We start from the raw sequence: 23,241 nt of genomic DNA, 5'->3' as shown, positions 1-23,241 counted from the left end.
AGGTTCTTTGTGTGAAAATCACTGGATCAAAACCAATTTCCATTCCATTCCATTCGATTTGATTTTCCAGTTTTACTAGTTTTAATTGTTTTCAAACCCAACCAGTCCCAAGTCAAAATGATTTGGCTAGAATCATGGATGGATAGATTGGATTATCGAAATAATAATGATAATATAGACTATTTAGACAAAGTGGAGTGAACAACCAAATCCTTGTTTCATAACACGATTTCACTATGATATCATAAATATACAACCTATACAGACATAGTAGACAACAAAATGGACTTTTCCATTCTGAGTGTTTCCAAACAATCCTGATATTATTGTAAATATCTATACCTCGAACTATTTCAACCACAAAAATGTGAACAAAATGATGCGAAACACAAGTGAGTACTTCACTTGGAAATCTTGGATCCAATGTGTATATGGTAGCACTCTATCATAATTTTTTAATATGAAGAATACTTAGGTGTAAAGAAACAAACTGATCTTTCTGTTTTCTTCATAAATTCTTTATATTTGGCTACAAATTACGAATTCAAAGAGTAGAGGCTAAGGATATGTGATTATAAATAGGTAGAATGGAAGAACTTAAGGGAAGCGAATTTCTCCTGGACGGTTACATAACACGTGGTGAAGCAAAGGAAATCACTATTGGAGGCTGCAAGTATAGCCTCCAATATTATCAAGGCGATCACGAGGATGAATACACGTTGACGAGAGCTGGGAAGGTTTGCCTATTCCAAAATGGCATACTGAAGATGTGTTACGAGGTGGATGCGAACGGGAGCGAAATCGGTGACTTTACCCGATTTGAAAATGGATGCGTCGCATTTGTGCAATCCTATGATGAAATCTGGGACAACAAGAATTTTCATCGTATTATAAACCATGTCCGAGGCGAGCGTATGGAAATCTATTCGCATGCAAGTGATCACCTGATATATCACGGTGAATTTAACGAGAAGCGAGAGAGAGAAGGATGGGGCATCCAATATGACGATAAAACGGGTGCCATGCTGCTCGAAGGGATGTGGAAGGGGAACAAGCTGGTGGAGATTATCCGCAAAATCGAAGGAACTATCATGATTGAGTTCAAGCGAAACGGTAACAACACCATCGCTTCCAACCAAATTCCCCTCTATGTGGGCGAATTCGTTTATGATGAATCGAAAGAATCGTTTCTTCGAAATGGTCGAGGATACTGGATCGATGAAGAAACTCGGATTGCTACTCGCGAAGTGGAATGGAAAGATGGAGTGGAAGTGAGTGGAAGAGATCTCTATGATGGATGGCATATTCATTCATTCACTCACTCAATATTACTTGTTTATTTAATACTATTGCTATGTTAATCACATTGCATTTTACATTGTTTTGTTGATCAAATAGAAAGCAAGGTTTTCATTCATAGGATTCATGGATTCCATCCATTATCATATTATTCAATCGATTGTTTTGTTTAATGATACTATGATTCCTATTCACCATTTCAATCTATGAACCACATTCCTTTCTCTGCAATATCATTCTTTGTACTCAATATGGATGATCATTGTGACAGAAGAGAATCGAAGTATCAACAGAGAATCAATACAATAATCCACTTGTCAAATAGAAATGATGGATTTTGCATTCTACATACTACTGCCATACTCTCTATTACGTATCTAACCATTCCAACAGTATTCACTATTGTGAGTTCGATTGTTGCAAAACAAGATTAACGAACACATAATTGATATATTTTGAAGAACATATATCCATTATAGACTTAATAGAACAGCCATTCTAACAGGAGAGAGTAAAGGTGATCAAAATGCGTAATAATTTACAATTATAGCTATAAGTATCTGAAAATAACACAAAAATAAATGAATAGATGGAAATGCACCGAAATAAAGAAAAATAGAAATGGGTGGAGAAAATGAGGTTTTATTATATGTATTCTAGTTTGTAACACACCAGCATATCAAAGCCATACACAATAATCTATGACGTGTGTTCTATCGAGAAATAATGAAACAGATCTTGTTTCCAAAAAAACCGTTTTACCATATTTCTTTTCATTTCGATGCAAAACATTGCTGATTTTGTCAATTTTGCTATTAATAACTATCATATTGATAGTTTTATTATTCAAAGTGTGCAGGGATGCTTAGGTAAAGAATGGAAACCAAATGGCTGGATTTCACTCATATTGAGTAATAGAGAATGTGTAGTATTGCAATTCAATAATGGAGTATTCATGAATCAAGGATTTGTGGTCAATGAGCAGAAAGTGTTGAAAGTGTTTGGAAATCATCAAATTGGTACTATTTCCTATAATGAAGAACAAGCCATAGAAGTAATAGAAGGAATCGTGGATTTGGATCATGGAAGTCGATTTGAAGGATTGATATTGACAGAAAACAAGTTTGGAATTCCATTTGGATATGGTGAAATGTATGATGATGATGGATTCTTGGTGTACAAGGGCATAATGATCAATTGGAAACGATTTGGATATGGAACGAGTTATCATGATAATGGTTTGATTGAATATGAAGGATATTGGTGTGATGATAATCGATTTGGAATTGGAAAAGTGTATGATCGACATGGTACATTAGTGAATGAATGTGAATGGTATAATGGAATTGAAAGTAATTCTGAGAAATATGAAAGAGATGGAAGCAAACCACTGAATATCGGAATGAAACATTTGAAACTGAGTGACAATTGTGTATTGATTGATTGGGATGTTTCATTGTTGTATAATTTGGAATCAATCGAAATTGGCGATTATTGTTTTGGATCAGTACAAACATTCCAAATCGATGGATTGAATCGATTGAAAACTATCAAAATCGGAAACAATTCGTTTACTCAGGAAAAGAATGGTTGGGGAATTGATAAATCGAAATCATTCCACATATTGAATTGTGAATCATTGGAATCCATTCAAATTGGTCAATTCAGTTTCAGTGATTTTGCTGGCGACTTTGAATTGAAGAATTGTCCACAATTACAATCCATTCAAATTGGTATAATTGGAAGTAAATCATACAATTTCTTGTTTAGTTCATTTGTGATTCGAGGTATTGATATGATATTGAATATTTGAATGATGCATAGATCTTCCAAATCTACAATCCATTACATTAGGTGATGTTGCATTCGAGTGTTCCTTATCAACAATAATTGAAAGTATTGAATGAATTCGAATGAAATGATTGATATAGATCTTTCATCATTACAATCCATTCATCTCGGTCAGGAAGCACTTGTTGGAAGAGGGGATGATTCATGTTCATTGATAATGCGAAGTAATAATGAATTGATTGGTTATGATTTGTTTTGTAGATCTTCCAAAACTAACATCAATAACTTCGGTAGATTGTAGTTTCGAATATCCTCGTGCAGTGACATTGGAAAGTATTTCTGAATATTGAATATTGATAGTATTTAGATATTCCAAATCTTCGAAATGTCGATCTACCTGGTTCATTCCGATGGGTTCGATCGAAATCAATTTCGAGTATAGTTTGATTGATTTGACTTGTTTCATAGATGTTTCTTCCATTCTCGTTGATCTTGTCAAAATCAAGTATTAAATCTATAATTTTGATTTGATTTGATTTGTTCAGTGATTCGTCATTGTTTAGGAACATTTCCATTGATTGATTGATTGATTGATTGTTTGTTTCAAACCGATTCTTGATCACAATTCATGATTCTATAATTATCAAAATATCAATCCTACCTGATTATTATGATGTTCTTCTTTACCATTTTAACAATGATACTGAATTATGATTGTTGTTTCAATCAATCAATCAATCAATCATTGTTTTCGATCATTATCATTATTATTACCAATGACCCAATGATCACACATTGAACATTCACAAATGATGAATCCAATCTACCAATACTAATAATAATAATAATATACAAATGATGATTTGAATAGGTTTAAATTAGGATTTGTTCAATATTGATAGGAAACTGCTTGCTTCGAATAATCATAATAATAATCGTGATAATCATGAATAATAAGATTGGATTTGATAGTGACACAATGGAATGGTTGGAATCGATTGATATTGGATGATTATTCACATTTGTGAATCCATTGTTAAATCGGTAGATAATACAATGCAATACAATACAATACAATAGAATGATTGATATTGAATTAGGATATTGATTTTGATATATTGAATAGGAATCGATCACTGTATACATAGAATAGAATAGAATAGAATAGAATCCGATTGAATAGCATTAGAAATCATATTGGATTCACCATTCAATCAATCCAACTATCATATCTTTGTTTGTTTGTTTGTTTATTTATCAATGAGTCACAAAACATGGATTTATCAATTTGATAATAATGGAATCAAATCGGATGTGTTTGATACTTGATAGTTGTAGTTAGTAGTAATATCAATCGTGGTTTCACAATTCGATATTTGGATGGAATGTCGTATTCTTCAATATCACACAAACCATTCACTCACTCATTCAATCACTCATTCAATCAATGGATGAAAGATAGCTGATTCAAAATGCAAATGAATGTTGAATATCGTAAAGAATCAATTCATCATTCACACTCAATAATACTGATAAGAATAGAAAGGCTCTTCAATCCATTGATTGAATGATTGAATTTATGATGTGTATTTGGTTAGTTTTCGATCTCCATTCATCATCATCATCATTATTATTATTATGATTGTATCATCATCCACATTATTCATCGGTCTATTTCAACATATTGAATACCATTAGATCATTTTGGTATTGTTGATCATGAATAGAATGATTGGATAGGATCGATCAATCAGAATCAGAATCAGATTGATGATGAGTATTCAACCATCAATCCTCGTGATTATTATTATTATTAGTAGTAGTAGTAATAGTATTTGTTTTTGTATTTGTATTTGTTCGATTATCAATGATATAGAATCGATCGAATGATTCATTGATAGCGATCCAATCGACTGATAGAATTATACAATTGATTCGATCGAATCCAAATGGAACAATCACTCAAACACATTGTAGTCTCAATGGTTGTTTTGCAATTGAATCGATCGAGATTCATGAAATCGTTATGTTCGATCATTGTATTAGCTGGAATCTATCATTGTACTATATTGCATAACAATACTCTTCTTTCTTTCTTTCTTTCTTTCTGATCATTATTATCATTATTATCATCATTATTATTATTGATATCATTCAAATCATTAGATCCCATTCGAACAAGTCAATATGGAATCAGCATTTGATAATCACAATACAATAGTGAGGCATATTGTGAGAACCATTTGTGTTGTGGTTTGAATATGAGTATTTCGATAATGGCCTTTCTTGGAATCCATTGTTTGATTGTATTTTCAATATGCTGTTTGTGATTGTACACCGATGAATCCACAAATCACATATTTCGAATGAATCTTGATCGAACGACTTCAATCGAATCGTTTTGACAAGATTCATTGCACTTAATCGAATTGAATCAATAGGAATCGACACAATCCATATTTGTTTGTTGAGATAGTATTAATTTGGATAATACCCAATGATTCATTATTCTTTTGTTTTCTTTTGTTTTGTTTTTGTTTTGATGTTGCTTATCTATTTTTGATTATTCCATTTTTCATTTGTTTTTGTTTTTGTTGTTGTTGTTGTTTTTCAACTTTTGGAATTGATTGTAGTTCATTTTATTATTTCATTTTCTATTTTGATTTGTAGTTTATTCTTGTTTGTTTTGCTATTCTTTTGTTTTCTTTGTTTCTTATTTTCTTATATTTGGGCATTTTATTCCTCTTCCTTTTGTTTTGTTTTGTATTCTTTTGTATTATATGATTCTAATTTGTTTTTAGTTTTTCTTTTTAGTATTTTCTTTTTCTTTATTATTCCCTTTTTTTATATTCTAACATTCATCCTTTTATTATTCACTATCCACCAGACAAATTGGATTGTGTCGATTCTTATTGATTCAATTCTCATAAGGAAATATGTGATTATTTGTTTGGATTGTTCCATGTTTTGTTTTGCTTATTTCTGTTTGTTTTCTGTTCATCATCATCATCATTATTATTATTATTATTATATATCCATTTTAACCAATCATCGAATCAATCATGTGCCATCAGTTTGAAACAACAATACAAATTCCACAGATCATTGTAAAATGAACCAGATAGAATTGTTCCAATCATAATCAATCGAAATGTGTTCCTATTAAACGAATCAAATCAAATCAAATCAAATGATCAAGCGGAATCGAATGAAACACAATGAATCAAATCAAATCACCTAACAAGATAAGATAAGCTTAAACTTACCAAATGGAATTGAAATCTATGAAAATCATTTGAAATCAATTCCATTCTATTTATTAACAATACTCGAATCGATTTCGATTGAACATACCCCAATGATACAAGTAGATTGACATTTTGAAACAGATTTGGAATATCGATTTACCATCTCTATTCAATATTTAGATCCACTTTCCAATGTCACCAAAACGAGGACAACAGAAACTCCATTATACAGAAGTTAGTGATGTTAGACTTGGAAAATCCAAAGCAAATCATAACCAATCAATTCATTATTACTTCGAAGTGTCAATGAAGTTGAATCATCATCATCCCATCTTTCTCCCCTACCTTCCAGTATCCGATATCATATGATACACATATTGTTCCTTATTATTCATTCATTCATTCTGTTTTCCTTCATCATTCACTCATTCATTCATTCATTCATAGATTAATGGATCATTGATTGTCATAAAGGAAACACTTGATTCATTGCTTTCATTGATTCCATTTCTTCTTTTGTTGACAAGGAATATTGTTATCGATTTTGATGGTCTGGAATCAATGAATGAATGGTAGGGGAGAAAGAGAGAAGTAGCAATAGCAGCAGCAACATCCACAACAACAACAATAATAGTAGTTGTAGTAAGCAATGGACCAAACGATCTATCAAATGAATTAATCAATAATCAGAACCTACAATACGAAATCATTTCAAATCAATCGGATTGATGTTTCGTGACAACAATCAATCTTTCCATGCAAACCGACAATCAAATGATCTTCTCTTCATTTATATTGAAATCTGAATCGATTCACATAGATTCATTCAATTATGTGGATTGTTTGAAATTGATATGCATTCTTGGTATTTGTTTGTTTTCACATATCGAGTTTGTTCTTCATTTCGATCATTCCACATAACAATCTAATTGATCTATTATTCAGAATCGATCAGTAAGTATTATTGATTGATTGATTGATTGATCCATCATGATAATAATACTCATATTTCCAATAATATGACTATTATTATCATGGATTTGGTTCTTTCCTTATTTCTCTATTCAACTACACATATGATTGTTTCAATATCTCTTTCTATTATGATTACTGTTATTATGTATCATCAATAGCTATGGATTGTTCTCAGATATTCTTATTCTTCTTCTTCCTTTTACTGTTATTATTCTCATTATTGCTTGTTATTCACATACAAATTGTTTGTTCTACATCAATTTGGTATTGATTCGATATCGGACACTGCATTGAGTTCATAATTCATCCATTTGGATTATTACTCATGTTATTGTTCGTTTCTATTATGTTGTTGCTGCTCATTACTTCATTTCATTTCATTTCATTTCATTTCATTTCATTTCTGTTCTAGACATTGCTTTTGAACACATAATCTTATTATTATTCTCATTGATTTCTATTACTGTTATTATTGTTGCTGTGTCATTTTAACGAATTCATTGTCGTTATTATTGGTGTTATTTGCTTTGTTGTTTGATAGATTCATATTATGAAAGAGTATACAGAATAGGCATCGATTCAATCAATCAATCAATCAATCATGCGTTAAACAGTTCTAAAAGCATGAACAAATGATTGATTGAATGAATGATTGTTTGAATCGATGACATTATTGATGCAGAATTACAGTTCATTGGTTGTGATAAAGGTCTTTGTTGTTTTGTGAATCACTCCACATAGAAAGAATCTTTCGTTCATTCGTTCATTGATTCAATGATTTGTTGGTTGATTCAATCATTCAATCAGCCATCCAAACCAAAGTGAATCAAATATGATTATATGAATGAATATAGAATAGATTAGAATAGATTGAATGAATGAATGAATGAATGAATGAATGACATCCTTGTTACTGATTTACAGATCATTGGTTGTGAGTAGTGTCTTGAGATTGTCAATCAATTCTTAGATAAGATATCATTCATTCATTCATTCATTTGATCGTATAATCATTCAAATATCCCATTGCAATTCACATTATTGGTCCACTTTATACAGATTTAACGATATTTCCTTGTCAACAATCCATCATTCATTCTTATAATACAAAATATACATAATCACAGTATGCACTCAATTCAAATCGATGTTTGTAGGATTACTCATTCATTCATTCATTCATTCATTTGTTTCCATTTCGGTGTTGAATTGCTGAAATCGTATCGAATCCAACTCCAATATCACAACCAATCACATTCCCATTCATTTCGATTCTCTCTCATTCACTCTTCATTATCATTATCACGTATTACATCAATAATAAATAACTAATACATATCATTGAATGGATTAAGATCTTAAGCAATGAATACTATTTCTTCTATTCTTTTCTTTTCTTTTCTTCTTTCTTTCATCCATTCATGATACAAACCATTTCCATGCTATGCAATCTTTGTACATCCAACTCATATTCATTCAATAGATTGTGACCAATTACACAAATCATTCCAGTACTATTCTATTCACATATAGCATACAATCTGCCATAATATCTAGGAATCATTCAGTTCCAACCACTATATACCAATCATTGTGCATTCCAACTAACAATAACGGAATTTACTACAAACTCCAATCATTCATTCATGGATTGGTTATTCCAGTACTAAGTATCAACAGTATTGTTCCTGTTACTCAGAATTAGTTATTTTATGAAAATGGATTTAACAGAATCGAACATTGTGTTAAACCAATGAAATGACAGAATCGTGTTTGTCTGGATTTTGTTTGTTTTGAAGCAAAACTATGCATGATCTATGTAATTCGTTTCAGGATGTACTAAAACAGATTCCTGTGAAATATCACCATTTCAGCTATTGTTCGTCATAATTTGTGAAAATGACTTCATTTCCATTGCTACTTCATACATATGTTATTTTCTACTATTCTATTACATTCTAGTATTGTTGTTGTTTTCATTCATATTGACCATTTCTGATTATTCCACACTTACCTATCTTATTTTCACAGTATTCTATTCCATGGAGTATACTAATAAGCCAAAATATACAGTCAATCACAAATACACATTATTCTATTTTCCCATACAGAACAATGATTATGATGATGATGACAAAACATCAACTATTCACAATCAATCCTATTGAGAATAACTATTGTGAAGACTCTTGTTTGTTAATACTGCTCATTCCTTCTCTCAGCTTATAACACGAACTAGCAACATTATTAGTTGTCACATTTAGAATGTGAATTCATTATGGGCTTTGATACGATTCATATCACACAATATGCACCAAAATGAAACAATACACATTTGTTGTTATTCTATTCCAAATATTCATTGTCCAAGTATTGATTCAAAGTATCTCGAGACTTTAGTATACAGATTAGTCATATATCAAAGGAAATACAACAATACTTGTGGTAGATGACTGATTCATCCTTCCTATTTCTATTGATGAGTTCATCCATATTTGATACATGTCACATAACAAAAATGATCCTATTTTCACAATAACAAACAGCTCTTTCGATCAATAATAATATGATTTATCAACTTGTAGCCATCTTAAACCTCATTAATATGGAACAATAGTAGTAAGAAAATGGCACTATTTGCGTGAAACCTGGTGGCAGTTTTCTGTATATGCTATTTTGCTCCATGACCACAATTGCGATCCTTTGTCCATCGTTGTAATCCACCAACCGATTCTGAGTCCTCGACTATCGTTCCTAGGCTGTCTGGTCGACAATCATCGGTCAGGAACCAGGTTTCGTGCTTTCTTATGCCAATTCCTTTCTACTATCAACCTAGTGCTCGTTTCTATTGTTGTGTTTGTTGTATCAGTTATACTTGGATGCAAGAAAGCAATAGACGTACCTAGCTAAGGTGAATTATTGTTATTTCTCTCGTATTTACATGTTTGTTTGCTTATTTGTAATGACCGAAAGCCAATATGTGTACATTGTCATCACAAATCCATCTATTGTTGTCTGTGCAAGTCATAAGTGTTTTTGATAAAGAGAGAACATGCATTATTCCATTCTCATACAAGATTCACCTATCAATGGTTCATTCGAATGGATTAATCTTTACAAGTTCAGAAATCCATTTATCACTTCCATGATTGTTCTATTCAAACCCAACCAAGTCATGTTCAATATTGTGGACTCAATCAATGTGGTGACAAACACCAATGGTGAAGAGGTAACAATCTCGCCTGGTTATTATACACTGAGTGAAATCATTGCCATTCTGAACACCATGATTAATACTACATTCTCAATTTCCACAATGGATACAAGTTATGAGTGTATTTGGATCCAGTCTCCATACTCTATCGATTCCACGAGGTACATATGATATCGAAACGATCATTGCAATGTTGAATGTGAGTGATGCTCTATTTGAAGTAGTGTATAGTGGAGAAAATGCATTTCGAGTCTATAACCAGTTTGTGATTCTTCCTTTGATACAACTCATTCATTCCTTGAATAAAGTGATTCATTTATCGAGGTGTGTGGGGAGCATGAATGAGATCAAGGAACTATGGAAACCAGCAAAACGAAGAGGTGCTACTCGAGTGATCATCAATGGATTCAAGGGAAACATATACTTCATCGATCTCATCGATTTCTCTTCCAAACAAGACAAATCGATACAGAAAGTGTTGGGATCACAAAAGAGTACCGGATTCTCCAAGAATCGTGGATACAAATATGTCCTTGTATGTATTGATGAATATTCGAAATACCTGATGACTCGGAAACTGAAGAGCAAGAGTGCTACAGAAGTCACGCATGCGATGAAGGATATCATTCAAACATATGGTGAATCACCAAAGCATAGTTGCTCGGATCGAGGTACCGAATTCACCAATGCCATCTTTCGTACCAACATCTTGAACAAGTATGACATCACCATGTATCACATGGATTCAGCGAATAAGGCAGTACTAGCCGAAAGAGCAATTCGAGATATCAAGGAACACATCATGGTTCCTTCCTTCCATTCAATCAATCAATGGAAAGGTGTATGGTTCGATTTGATCGATGGTGCAGTTCGTAGACATAATGCAAGGAAGAACAGAGACATCGGATATACACCCAATGACATTTGGCTTAACAGCAACAACGATATCTTGTACACGGAGAAAACAGAACCATCCAACATGACAGCAAAAGAACACAACACCTCAATTCAAGGTGGGTGATTATGTTGGAGTGACACGAAGACCTCGCATTCTGGAAAAGCGATCATTGACGAACAAATGGTCTCAGGACTTGGTTGAAGTTGTTGACATTGACGATCACATCATGCCATTGATGTACGAAGTGAAGAATGTGGAAAGCGATAGCACACAGAAGTGTTATGATTGGGAACTGCTGGCAAGCAAATGCAAACCACAACCAACACCACCCATCACTCGATCCAAGAGTGGTAAGGAAGCCAATGCATTGAGAGAGGCAGCAAGATCACATCGACCCATGACGAGCACCCAGAAGAAGAAGAAGCAACAACCTCGCTCAGATGTTCGAAAACGATCGTGATGCTCTTCACATCTCCCAGACATACAAGAGAAGGGATATTCGTGAATGCAGAGATCGTATGACTCTCACTTGTCCATTTTATTCCATTTATCAGTTTGGTATGGGAAAGGGTCACAAGATTGTTGAGCATATCGATGAATGGCACATCGAGCAATCACACACCATCCATTGAAACACTCACCTTATATCCCTTACCCACAACCGATTCGATGGAATCATAATGTTTGAATAGGGCATAATTCTCATTGTAACATGGAATCGATGTGATTATCAGATATAAAGCAGAAGATAATTGGAATTGGCATTGATTATTGAATGGTTGAGTGGATGTGGGTGTATGTTCAAACAGTGTGGCATTATTGACTTTCACAAAACACCCAGAAGGTATCGTCCATGAATATTGAGGAACGCCATCCACTGTCTCATGCACGATGACATATTTGCCATCGTTCTCTGGCATGTTGATGAGCATGTTATCGAGCTTCTTGAACGTGTAATTGTTTCCATTGCTGCTGAATATGTACGACATTGATTCAATTTACTTTGGTTGATTTGGTTCATAGGGTTTTGTCATACACACCCTTCAGACAAGCTCCATTCATATTCGAGTATGTGAACATGCTGAGTGAGAAACGAGCCAAATCCAACACCATTGTGGAGAAGATCCTCTACAAGCTGTTGGTAAACTCGACATTTGGCAAATATGTGGCGACTGGATTGAAACGAATGAAAGTGAAGTTCGCCACCACATGGAATGACCACGAGGCCATTATTCAGAAGCATGGATATGATAGAACCGCCGGGGACCACCATGTACTCCGAGAATCTGATCGGTATCAAACTGAATACAGAGGTGAGGAAAATGGTACAACCGTTCTTCATCGGGTTCGCTATTCTCGACATGTACAAACACATCATCTACGATTTCTACTACAATGTCCTCAAGACGACATTCGATAACGTTGAGTTACTAGGACAAGACACGGATTCACTCGTCGTGTAATTGAATGGCAAGGGTATTATCGTTCACAAGATGTGTGACATGTACAAGTCATTCCATTTCTGGGAACTTGATAACACGAACATCTTCTATGAACAACTCGTGAACTACTACGAACGGGAAGTGGAAAAGAGCAAGTTCCCTTCGTCGTCCTCGTTTTTCAACTCCAACAAGAAACTGCCGGGGACCCATCTTCAAGGGCGAGCATAACGGACATCGCATCACGGAATTTGTTGGTTTGAGACCCAAGATGAATTGTCTAGTGGATGAGAAAAATGTAGTACACAATGCGACAAAAAGTATTCCACGGAATTTAGTAATCGATGGTGAGAGAATGAGCGTGAAGAACATTGATTTGTACAAGCGTGTAGTTGAGGCCAAGATGAAGGGAGATGTAATCATCGAGGACAGTTTAAAACGCATCAACTATTAAAAATTCGATATCAACACCAAGTATCAAAATGAGACACTCATGACGTACATGGACATCAAGAGATAGATTTGTGACGATATTGTACATACACTAGTATTGGAACATTACCGATTGGCTGATAAGCAAAGACAAACTAACAAGTATTCACTTAGCCATCGGTCAAATAATATCGTGTTATACACGTCGTCGATGTTTCGGGTAAGCAACATAAGCTAAGGTTAACCTTTTGCACCTTATTTCTAATGAAGGGTCGAAAATACAAGTTGTCCAGGGTCAGCAACGGCGAGGAATGGAAGATGGGGTCTGAGGGGAGACTTTGGTCGAAAAAAGTTAAAAAGGCAGAAAGAGATTCGCATAATAAACGTCAATACATAACTGGTCACTCACTCACTTACTCATTGTTTATGTTTAATAACAAATAGCAGAACTTTTCCTGAAGCATTTTGAATCGTACTGCTTTAATCAGTATGAACCAACTGTGTGTTGATTATTAATACGGTAAAAACACATAATCAAACCAAATGTTTTACACAAACAATCGATTATGCATACAGCAATGTATCTCTCTCTGTTCTTTCTTTCGCAGCCTGAAGCTTCTTCTTCGAAAACCGTGCAATATACACGATGCAAATAATCGCCAGAACGCCCAGCAGTATAAACAACAACACATACATCGGACGCAAGTCATGCCTTTCAATACATCCGTGATACGTAATACGATCAAACTTGTGTGTCGAGTGCATTAAATAGTCCTCTACATGACACACCAAATCATGTCTCACCGGTGAAGGTCAAATCGATCGTTTCCACAGAGCCGATAACGTTGCGATAGGAAGCCATTGCATCACCCCCCGTTTCATTAAAACACTGAATATCACTATAATAAAAAACTCAAGAAGAGCGATAAGGAGGTACCCAATCTGATAATCAACGTAAGTCTGCAATGGAGAACTACACTGCCACTTCGAGTAATACTCAGCATTCATAAATCGAATTGTGACCCCGAAGTATTCTATGTCGCCTGTAATGTCTTTCATTTAACTAAATGCACCACAAATTACGTGTCTTATTGCCTTGGAGCTCCCCCTTTCTACAGATTAATAACCCAATTGAAACCAACACTCTACCATCAAATGTAACGACCATATCTATCATTTCGCCACAAGTTTCCTGTAAATACACATAGTGATACAGCAAAAGATTCGTAGGCAGTTCTTCAATATTGCCATACAATGTGAGTACCACTTTATGGTCTAATTTTAAAGATAAGTCACTCTTTTACAATCCCAACACTCAGAGATAAATGTACCGCAATCTATAGTGTTATGATCATCAAAACCGCCCTTACTAATGCTTCCATAGTCTTGTTTTCTGAAAGGGGACATTTCCACATTACCCTCTTCTTTTTTATCATTTGCACTGTATTTCAATTGAAGTGCCTGTACAGCAACTAAAGCCAACAAGCAGAGTAAAACCTTCATGTGATGAACAAAACAGTATGTACTGTTCTTTTTTTGTTGTACCTAGCAAACCATTTACTTCTGGACCGCTTTTCGTAGCGTAACGCTGTTTCTTACACACACACATTCAAGTTACAAACAAACACACGACCAACCTGTATCTAGCAGATTACCTTTATTTATTCCTTTTCTTGCATAAGCTGAGCAGCCGTCTTAAATTCCCCTACTGGATCCCACTTCGTTGGCATGTTTTTACTCGTGATTTGAAACAGCCTTCTGTTTACTGTCATCGCCTACACATCTCCACACAACACTATTCTAACTGTTTGTCGCTGAGTTTTCCACTGCGTCTGTAATCGATCAAACTCTTCCTGTTGCTCGTTCTTCTCAAGCAGCAATAGGTCGAGCTCTTCATCTCGCTCTTGATTCTGCTTGGTGATCCGTTCTAACTCGTCTTCGAGTTGTGCAATGGTGTGGTTCTACTCATTGTTTCGTATGCTTGCAAACGAACTTGAATTGCAAACCACTCCGTTGATTCTTCTGCTTCAGATCGTACACGTTTCTCTAAGTATTGGGACCAAGCATCTTGCTCGTTCTGTAATAACGTTTTGTAGAGAGTTTGTTTCTGATCGAGCTCGTGTTTTCGTTGCTGTAGGTGTCGAAGCCCTAGTTTCGAAGGATTCCATTGCTGCACTACTTGTCTGGCGTTTGACGTATTCAGCGGAGAGTTCTCTTAGCTCATGTTTACATTGCTTTGTATGGTGTTCGATTTCGCAGTTCACTATTCATTATCAGCATCGGCATTCCTACTGTATTCAATTGAACTGAGTTGCAGCTGATTCCGTTCCAAGACTTCCTGAGCTAGTCTAATAACTCACTAAATTGACTACCTTTCTCGAGTCGTTCCTTCTCTTTTTCGAGTAGTTGCTCCTTTTCTTCTAGAATCCTCTGACTCTTGGAGATGTGCAAATTCAACTCATCCACCTTTGCTAAAAACTGACTATTCATACCACACAAACACCAACCTCTTCGATCATAGAAGATTGATCCATTTTTGTGAATAATCGTCATTTCCCTCCATCTCTCCAATTTCCTTCTGTAAAGATTTCCTTACAACCATTTCGATTATTCGTATTTCCTTCATAATTGTAATGGGTTACCGAGGTCGTCATTACTCCGAGAGCTCCAGCTCCAGCCGTTCGCGCTCTAGATCTCGAGAAGCAAGGGACTCTCATTCAAAACATAGCCGATCTCGTTCTTCACATTCTCACCGAAATCCTCTGAATCGAGATGCGTATGTTGACTCTCTTTATAAATTTATTACATTAGGTACGATAAATTTGGAAGAAACATTCTTTTAGACAGCGACTCAAGTCAGGACGAACGAAACGAGAAAAGAGACATGTCTAAGACTCGAAGACAAGATAGTGATATGGATGACGTTGGTTTTGGAGATGACATGGATGGTTTTGCCATTGATCTCAACGAATCTGGTTATCAATCGAGTAGAGCAAATCCTCGTGAAAAAGATTCACTTCTGAAGAAGATGAGGATTCCAGAGATCAACAACATTCACAAGGCAGTTATTAAAAGCAATCTCGCGTTCGGTTCTTTTGCTAGAGTAAAACAGCCTACATACGCTAATCGAATAGATACCTGAATATGCCTTCGATGGTCTAATCTACACAAGCAACTATATTCCTGACCATCCTGCTCCCCGCGAGGGACAGGAAGTATGGGTGAAGGTACTACGCGTTTTTGAGTCGGAAAACAAAGTGAAGTTGGTGATGGGCTGTGGCTTCTTTGATAGAATGTCGCTCTCCATGAAGGAATGCAATCAGCAGACCGGAAAAGATTTGAATCCGAGCAACAATCATGATGTGTGTTCATCAACAAAGCTTCATCCCTAGGAAGGTTATTTCGCAGATAATCAATATATCCAGTCGAGCTCGATTCGGAAAATCACGTGCTCGCGCGTTTGATTGGCTGCTGGAAATGATTTGCAGTGCGGATTGCAGGGACACGCGGAATGGGAGTGTTACACGGATTTGAACAAGAAGGAATTGTATACCTTGGTGAGTGACGGAGACGATGGAAAGAAGGAAGAAGAGAATAGTGAAGAGTCTCACCAGCACCGTCATCGCCGCAGTCATCATCGCCATCATCATCATCATTCCCACAAATAGTTTTGCTATACGTTTTTGTTGGACACACCAACGCTCGATTTGCATTTTCTGTTTTGGAAATGTCCCACGCTGTGAATCTGCTGAGTTCCAGTGAAGAGGTGATATTTCTTGAGCAGTTGGAACTTCTGAAGCAGCAAAACGTCGAATTTCCTCCCAATGTTGAGAGACTCTATGTAAAACTCTCTTTGCGCAAAGTAATGTTGATTTTGCCTTTCTCCATAGAGAATGCGAGACCGATATCTTCCACCATTTAATATCGATTATGAAATCGAGGAATTCATTAGGAAAACAAAAAAGCGTGATCAAAAAGTGACTTTGAACTAATGCAAGAAAAGCTTCTCGCAAATCGCTTTCGTGTCCTTAGGACATGTAACAGAATACCCTATCGTTCGCGGATCCACATAGATCTCATAATCATTTCCACCCTATGCTTAGTTGTGTGTATAGAAGCATACCTTATTTGTTTTATCCCCAAAGAAGTAAATGGTATCATAATCGGTCAAGTACTGTAAACAAAAGGTTTTATCCATTCCCTACGTGTCAAGCACTGTGAATACCCGAACTTCAGGAACCACATCGAACGATGTTAAGCCACCAATCAGATAGGTAAAATGAAGTTGGCTGAAGCGCTGTTGAAGATCATTTATCATCTTTTCCCGAACATGATGTTCACGATCATATTCTGAAAAGGCAAGCCGTTCCTCGCAAGAAGCATTTCTGCCTACAGGACAAATATTGATAAGGCTTGATCGGAATTCTACAAAGGTTCCACTGCAATGAACATAGACATAAGATCCTACCGTTTCACTGGGATGTCAAGTTGACTTAGATAGAATAGTACATAACTAATGAAAGAGTTCAACTCTTTGTCGGAATACAGTGAAGTGAGAAGCTATATATGGGGCAAGGGTAAGAATTCTACGGTTTTTTGAGATAGAACATTATGCTTGTACGTCTCTCCTCCATTTTGAGAAAATAGAAATTCTGCTTCCTCGGCAACTAAAAAGAAACAGGAAAAATCAAAGTCACCTTCAGGAGTCAGCTGGAGCATATGTACTTCATGGGAAGCACCCCCTACAAAACCTATGTCTATCTTTTCATGAAGAGAATGCAGAAAACTCTTCATTTCAGTGCTGATTGTCTAAAATCGATTTTCTCCTTCATATCTCACATCTCTATGTTCTGTTATTGTTCCATCAATATCAAATAATGCGATTTTCTTACAGGACATTTTTCGCAAAACAAATATAACAACAAACAATAGTAATACGAATTGTATTTTTCAGGAGGTTGCCAGAAGATTTTGTTATTTTAGAGTTCACATTTCGTCGTTATTGCTGCGATATTAGACACTCGATCGAATGGGAAGATCGTTGCGGCATGAGTTCATCCCGCTCATACCTTACCGGTTGAGAAGAGTGCTGAGGCTGAGAATATAAGCTCATTATCCAAGCAGTTGTATCCGCTGTGGAGCGATGCGAATTAGGAGTGGGCAAGTGCTTGGCATTCCCAGCTGATTGGAGAGTAAAGGCGAAATCTTCGAGGGAATCAAAGACATTGTTTACAGAAGGTTGCTTGGGCAGAGGAAACTGACTCAGAAAGTCAACCTCTCCAGCTGTTGTTCCTCTATCCACTTTCTTCTTTGAACTCTCTTCATGCTTCAACAGATTCGAGGCGGATTCATCCTCTTTGTCTGCCACCCATCGCTTTTCTACATATTTTTCGCGAATGAACTTTTCCATTTCATTCACTGGAGTGTGCTCGTTCGGATGAGGATAGTTTTGAGGCAGCTTTGCTTCATAGTAAGCATTCACTCTTTGATTTCCCCATTGCTGCATGTTTCGAATATGCTCGTCTTTCCAGCTGTCAAGAGAGACAGATCGGACAAATGAAATGTGAACTCCTAGGTTGCGATGTACTCCTGAACATCGAATGCAAATAAAACAGCCCAGCGTTGCAGAAGCCCATCTAGGTGCTATGTTGTATGATGAGTCCTTGCCTTGATTCCTACCTTTTGCTCCGCAATCGCAGCAGACTTTGTTGCACTCCTTCTTTAGAAGTGCATCTAGCGTCCTTTTATGAGAAGCTTTCATCACGCTCATCTTTCAATGAAAGTCTGTGAGCAACACGAACATCCGTTTCGTGTTAATTCCATATCACCAAGTCATTCCAGAATTGTGGAAGTGCAGAAATAGAGCCATCTTCCTATTTTTCTGATCTACGAGATGGAAGCTTTGGCAAAAACATTCAGGAATATTGGACTCGATGCTAAAGTGATCTCGACTCTCGTCAAGTCCAATAAGGTTGCCCGTTTGTTTTTTTCTCTCTATCTCACTCCCAGAGCGTGTAGAATCTGCAATTAAAGAAGCTGGAGTCGAATCTGGCTGTGATCGTGTTATCGGAAATCTCATGTCATTGCTTTTGCGTTATCCTGACTCCCAGATACAATGTAGCAACAACTCTTCCAGAATCTTCCAAAGAATATCGTCCTATGCTCCTGCGTTTTGTTGTGGAGGGCAAAATCAAGTCCAACCTTCAAATCAGTGAAGCAGTCTCGTATCTCAAGAAGCTGCCAACGGGGACGCACGTTTCGCTCATTTCCTCCGCTGAAAGATAGGTGGATCAAAAACTGTTTGAAGAAACGTGTGGTATTGGCATTACTATTTCCGAAGAAGAAATCCGCCGAGCAGTTTCTGCTGTGATTGATTCCAAGCGCAGCGAGTTAATCAGCCAACGTTATTCGTACCCTATTCCAAGCCTTCTCTTCGCTGTTCGCCAGGGGAGAATGAAATGGGCGGACGGGAAGAAGGTCAAGGAGGAATTTGACCATCAAATCGAAGCTTTGCTGGGCTCTCGCTCGCTGCTGGACGAACACAACGCGAAGCGACGAAACAAATCGCGCGATGAAACACCCGATGGATTTGTAGCCGCGTAAGCACAGAGAAACCGGGTTCCGCTCTAGTCGATATCTCCCTACCATGAAGAACAGCGCGGAGCTCATCGCGGAGCACCAGAAGATCACGGGCGGCAAGATTCGGTGTCGCTTCCCTCCGGAGCCGAACGGCTATCTGCACATCGGCCACGCGAAGAGCATGTATCTGAACTTCAAGGGCGCGTTCGAGCGCGTGGGGAAGCCGGGCGAGACGATTCTGCGGTTCGACGACACGAACCCGGAAACGGAGAAACTGGAGTTCATCGACAACATCATGGAGGACGTGAAGTGGCTGGGATGGACGCCCTCGCAAGTCACGTTCGGCTCGGATTATTTCGATAAGCTTTACGAGTACGCCGTGCAGCTGATCAAGATGGGAAAGGCCTACGTCGACCACCAGACCCCCGAGGAGATCAAGCGATCGCGCGAGATCGCGCAGGAGTGCTCGCGCGAAGGCGGACGGAAAGGTAGAAACGGGGAAGCGATGGCATGCAGATCTGAACCCGGAGAGTCCGTGGCGCAACCGATCGGTGGAGGAGAATCTGCGACTCTTCGAGGACATGCGCAAGGGCAAGTTCGCGGAGGGCGAAGCGACGCTGCGAATGAAGATCGACATGCGGAGCCCGAACCCCTGCATGTGGGACCCCGTCGCGTACCGAATCAAGCACGTTCCGCACCCCCACGTGGGCGATAAGTGGTGCATCTACCCGTCCTACGACTTCCAGCACTGCCTCGTCGACTCGCTGGAGCACATCGACTACTCGCTCTGCACGCTCGAGTTCGAGACTCGGCGCGAGTCCTACTACTGGCTCGTCGACCAGCTGAATCTCTGGCGCGCCTACGTGTGGGAGTTCGGCCGCTTGAACCTCACCAACACGGTGATGTCCAAGCGGAAGCTGAAGGAATTGGTGGCCGATGGCGTGGTTCGCGGCTGGGACGATCCGCGCATGCCCACCATCAAGGGGCTGCGTCGCCGCGGCTTCACGCCTGACGCGATCAACAACTTCTGCGCCGACATCTCGGTCACGCGCGCCACGCAAACCACCATCGATTGGAGTCGGCTGGAGCATTTTGCGCGCGAGAGTCTGGCCTCCGTCGCGCCGCGCGCCTTCGCGGTGCTGCGCCCCGTGCGTCTCGTTCTCCTCAACAAGGACGCGGGTTTCTTCACCACGCTGCAGGCCCCGCTGTTCCCGAAGGACCCCAGCAAGGGCTCGCGCTCGCTGCCCTATCAGCGCGTGCTGTTCGTCGATCGCGACGACGTGAAGACGGCGGACGAGCCCAAGTTCCTGGGCTTCGCCCCCGGAAAAGTGGTGAGTCTGAAGTACGCGGACGTGGTGCGATGCGAGGAAGTGCGGTGTAGCGAGCAGAACGGGGATGTGGAGGAGGTGCGGTGCAATGTCCTATCGAAGGAGGAGGCGCAGAGAGAAGTGGAGAAGATGGAGAGAAAGCTGGGGAGCGTTCATTGGCTGGCCGGGGAGAAACTGGGGGCGAAGCCGCGGGAAGGAGAAGTGCGGCTGTATGAAAGACTGTTTTCGGTGAAGAACCCGGGAGCAGGGAAGGATTGGAGAAAGGAAATCAATAAAAATAGTGAGGTGATCGTGAAGAATGCAATGCTGGAAGCTGTGTTGTTCGATAAGAAAATGGAGGATCATGTGCAGTTCGAACGGCTTGGCTATTTCTCGGTGGATAAGGATTCAACGAAGGACCACATCGTGTGGAATCGGACGTGTGCTTTAAAGTAGTTTGATTTAGTCTTTTGTTTGTAATGGATACTGAATTTGAAGATAACCCGTTGAAGGATTACATCTTGTCCTACAGTGGTAAAAAATGTCTAGTGGAGCTTACATGCAAGAGTTGCTCTACTACCTGCTGTTGTACACTTTCGTTGCAGTCACCTCGATCTACACGTTCATGGGGCTTGTCTTTTTCATTTTAAACAGGAATATCCGTTTAATCTTCCTCCCCTTTCTGTATCTGATTTTTGGTGCGATCACTGGAATTGTCGACGGGGCTATTTTATGTACGAGATGGAATTTCGATGAACTGTAGCTGTCACGCTTGCAGCTGTGTATATCTCCGTTCCCTACTCATTATCAAAACTCAGAGCCATGTATGTAGCAGGTGTGCAGGCTATCTTGATCTGCTACATTCGGTTTTCTCGAAATAATCGTTCCAAGCCAATTCTGATTGTATAGTACTGTAGTTTGCGCTCGTTTTCTGTAACAAACACGTCTTAATTACGTTCGTAATTAACTAAAGAACATCGAGTCCATTGGACGTCTCACCAGCATGTGTTACAATAACATTAGCCGAAGACGTTGAGTTATCCACAAAACTAGGCCCTGAACCATTGGAAGGTGGAGCAATCACATTTTCCATAATAGAGTAATTTTCATTGTTGTTCCTGTTACTAGTATTACCGTTGTTGTTGTTGCTATTACCATCGTTGTTGCCATCTATCTTTCCTTTTTCTTCTTCTTCTTTTTCTTTTTCAGTTTTCGGCACATCCATCTCTACCATCTCTACCTTCTTGCATTCTTCCTCCGTCGCAGCACTCTTACGAGCAAGATTTCGAGCTGTCGTATCACGCCTCCACTTCAAGAAATAGTAGACAGGGATCGAATAGAACAGTACCGAAACGATCCACGAGAGAATCAGGGATACACCTGCAGAGAAATGGCACCAGCAGAAAAAGACGGGGCACACAATCGCGTACCATCCAGAACTACAGTGAATACCTTTCCATCACCCATACCACAATCCAGCCATAATCAATGGTCCCAAAGCGCCGGTGATCACTTCAGGACTTTGAGCAATTGAAACGGAAACAATAGTTGTGCAAATCACAGCCGGAAACGTGGCCATAGCACCTGCAGCAACTCCTAAACCAGTCTGGCTCAGCACACCACTCACGAAAATACAAATGGCAGAGGCCAGTCCACGAGCCAAGTGAACATACCACTGGACACGATTTGTTCCTGCTGGAGTAGGAGGAAGAGTCCAGCAGAGGTAGATCGTGCATATAAAAGCGAATACCATCAGAAACAAACAGTATGCAAACATAGAAACACCTATTTTCTCGACCCATTCTTCAAGATATATAACTATAATCGTCCCTATCAACCAGATCGCCACAGTGATGATCGTACTAGCTGCAATGCGTTTTCCCTTTTTCCACTTCTTTGGGAGGGAGTCCGGAACCCATTTCCATGCAGGAATAAACAGCAAACCAGTAGAAAACACACCATAGGCGCAACCCAAAAGGGATTCTAAAATCTCGGTCTCCGATAAAGCAGAATTGGTCATGATGATATAGGATGCAGGCAGGATAATGGAAGGTACAGT

The 23,241-nt window shown here is 38.3% G+C and overlaps 8 protein-coding genes; 4 read left to right on the top strand and 4 right to left on the bottom strand.

Annotated features, from left to right (window-relative positions):
• Nucleotides 1–767: 767 nt before the first annotated feature.
• On the top strand, nt 768–1,361 carry GSBLH_T00001268001 (uncharacterized protein; the record flags this gene model as incomplete). Its single annotated transcript, XM_013039646.1, has 1 exon — nt 768–1,361. The coding sequence occupies one exon, from the start codon at nt 768–770 to the stop codon at nt 1,359–1,361; it is 594 nt and encodes a 197-aa protein (XP_012895100.1).
• A 12,994-nt stretch (nt 1,362–14,355) lies between these two features.
• GSBLH_T00006236001 (uncharacterized protein) lies at nt 14,356–15,849 on the bottom strand (the record flags this gene model as incomplete). The annotated part of the gene is made up of 12 exons (XM_013039645.1): nt 14,356–14,408; nt 14,446–14,571; nt 14,628–14,757; nt 14,823–14,841; nt 14,896–14,939; nt 15,006–15,071; nt 15,102–15,257; nt 15,335–15,444; nt 15,476–15,559; nt 15,589–15,639; nt 15,669–15,767; nt 15,804–15,849. The coding sequence occupies 12 exons, from the start codon at nt 15,847–15,849 to the stop codon at nt 14,356–14,358; spliced, it is 984 nt and encodes a 327-aa protein (XP_012895099.1).
• An 80-nt stretch (nt 15,850–15,929) lies between these two features.
• On the top strand, nt 15,930–16,760 carry GSBLH_T00006235001 (uncharacterized protein; the record flags this gene model as incomplete). Its single annotated transcript, XM_013039644.1, has 4 exons — nt 15,930–16,107; nt 16,140–16,399; nt 16,431–16,658; nt 16,689–16,760. The coding sequence occupies 4 exons, from the start codon at nt 15,930–15,932 to the stop codon at nt 16,758–16,760; spliced, it is 738 nt and encodes a 245-aa protein (XP_012895098.1).
• A 524-nt stretch (nt 16,761–17,284) lies between these two features.
• GSBLH_T00001267001 (uncharacterized protein) lies at nt 17,285–18,015 on the bottom strand (the record flags this gene model as incomplete). Its single annotated transcript, XM_013039643.1, has 5 exons — nt 17,285–17,389; nt 17,420–17,497; nt 17,528–17,735; nt 17,765–17,856; nt 17,887–18,015. 5 exons carry the CDS (start codon nt 18,013–18,015, stop codon nt 17,285–17,287), a joined length of 612 nt encoding a protein of 203 aa, XP_012895097.1.
• A 280-nt stretch (nt 18,016–18,295) lies between these two features.
• GSBLH_T00001266001 (uncharacterized protein) lies at nt 18,296–19,066 on the bottom strand (the record flags this gene model as incomplete). The annotated part of the gene is made up of 1 exon (XM_013039642.1): nt 18,296–19,066. One exon carries the CDS (start codon nt 19,064–19,066, stop codon nt 18,296–18,298), a length of 771 nt encoding a protein of 256 aa, XP_012895096.1.
• A 389-nt stretch (nt 19,067–19,455) lies between these two features.
• On the top strand, nt 19,456–19,899 carry GSBLH_T00001265001 (uncharacterized protein; the record flags this gene model as incomplete). Its single annotated transcript, XM_013039641.1, has 2 exons — nt 19,456–19,551; nt 19,582–19,899. The coding sequence occupies 2 exons, from the start codon at nt 19,456–19,458 to the stop codon at nt 19,897–19,899; spliced, it is 414 nt and encodes a 137-aa protein (XP_012895095.1).
• Nucleotides 19,900–19,942: 43 nt separating this feature from the next.
• On the top strand, nt 19,943–21,638 carry GSBLH_T00001264001 (uncharacterized protein; the record flags this gene model as incomplete). Its single annotated transcript, XM_013039640.1, has 2 exons — nt 19,943–20,363; nt 20,392–21,638. The coding sequence occupies 2 exons, from the start codon at nt 19,943–19,945 to the stop codon at nt 21,636–21,638; spliced, it is 1,668 nt and encodes a 555-aa protein (XP_012895094.1).
• A 724-nt stretch (nt 21,639–22,362) lies between these two features.
• On the bottom strand, nt 22,363–22,615 carry GSBLH_T00001263001 (uncharacterized protein; the record flags this gene model as incomplete). XM_013039639.1 has 1 exon in its annotated part: nt 22,363–22,615. One exon carries the CDS (start codon nt 22,613–22,615, stop codon nt 22,481–22,483), a length of 135 nt encoding a protein of 44 aa, XP_012895093.1. The 3' UTR covers nt 22,363–22,480.
• Nucleotides 22,616–23,241: the final 626 nt, after the last annotated feature.

Source organism: Blastocystis hominis (genome assembly GCF_000151665.1).
Source record: "Blastocystis hominis, Singapore isolate B (sub-type 7) whole genome shotgun sequence assembly, scaffold_10".
In the NCBI taxonomy this organism is placed as follows: domain Eukaryota; class Bigyra; order Opalinata; family Blastocystidae; genus Blastocystis; species Blastocystis hominis.
The sequence above is the reverse complement of the archived record's forward strand: the minus strand, read 5'-3'. Positions and strand labels throughout refer to the sequence as shown.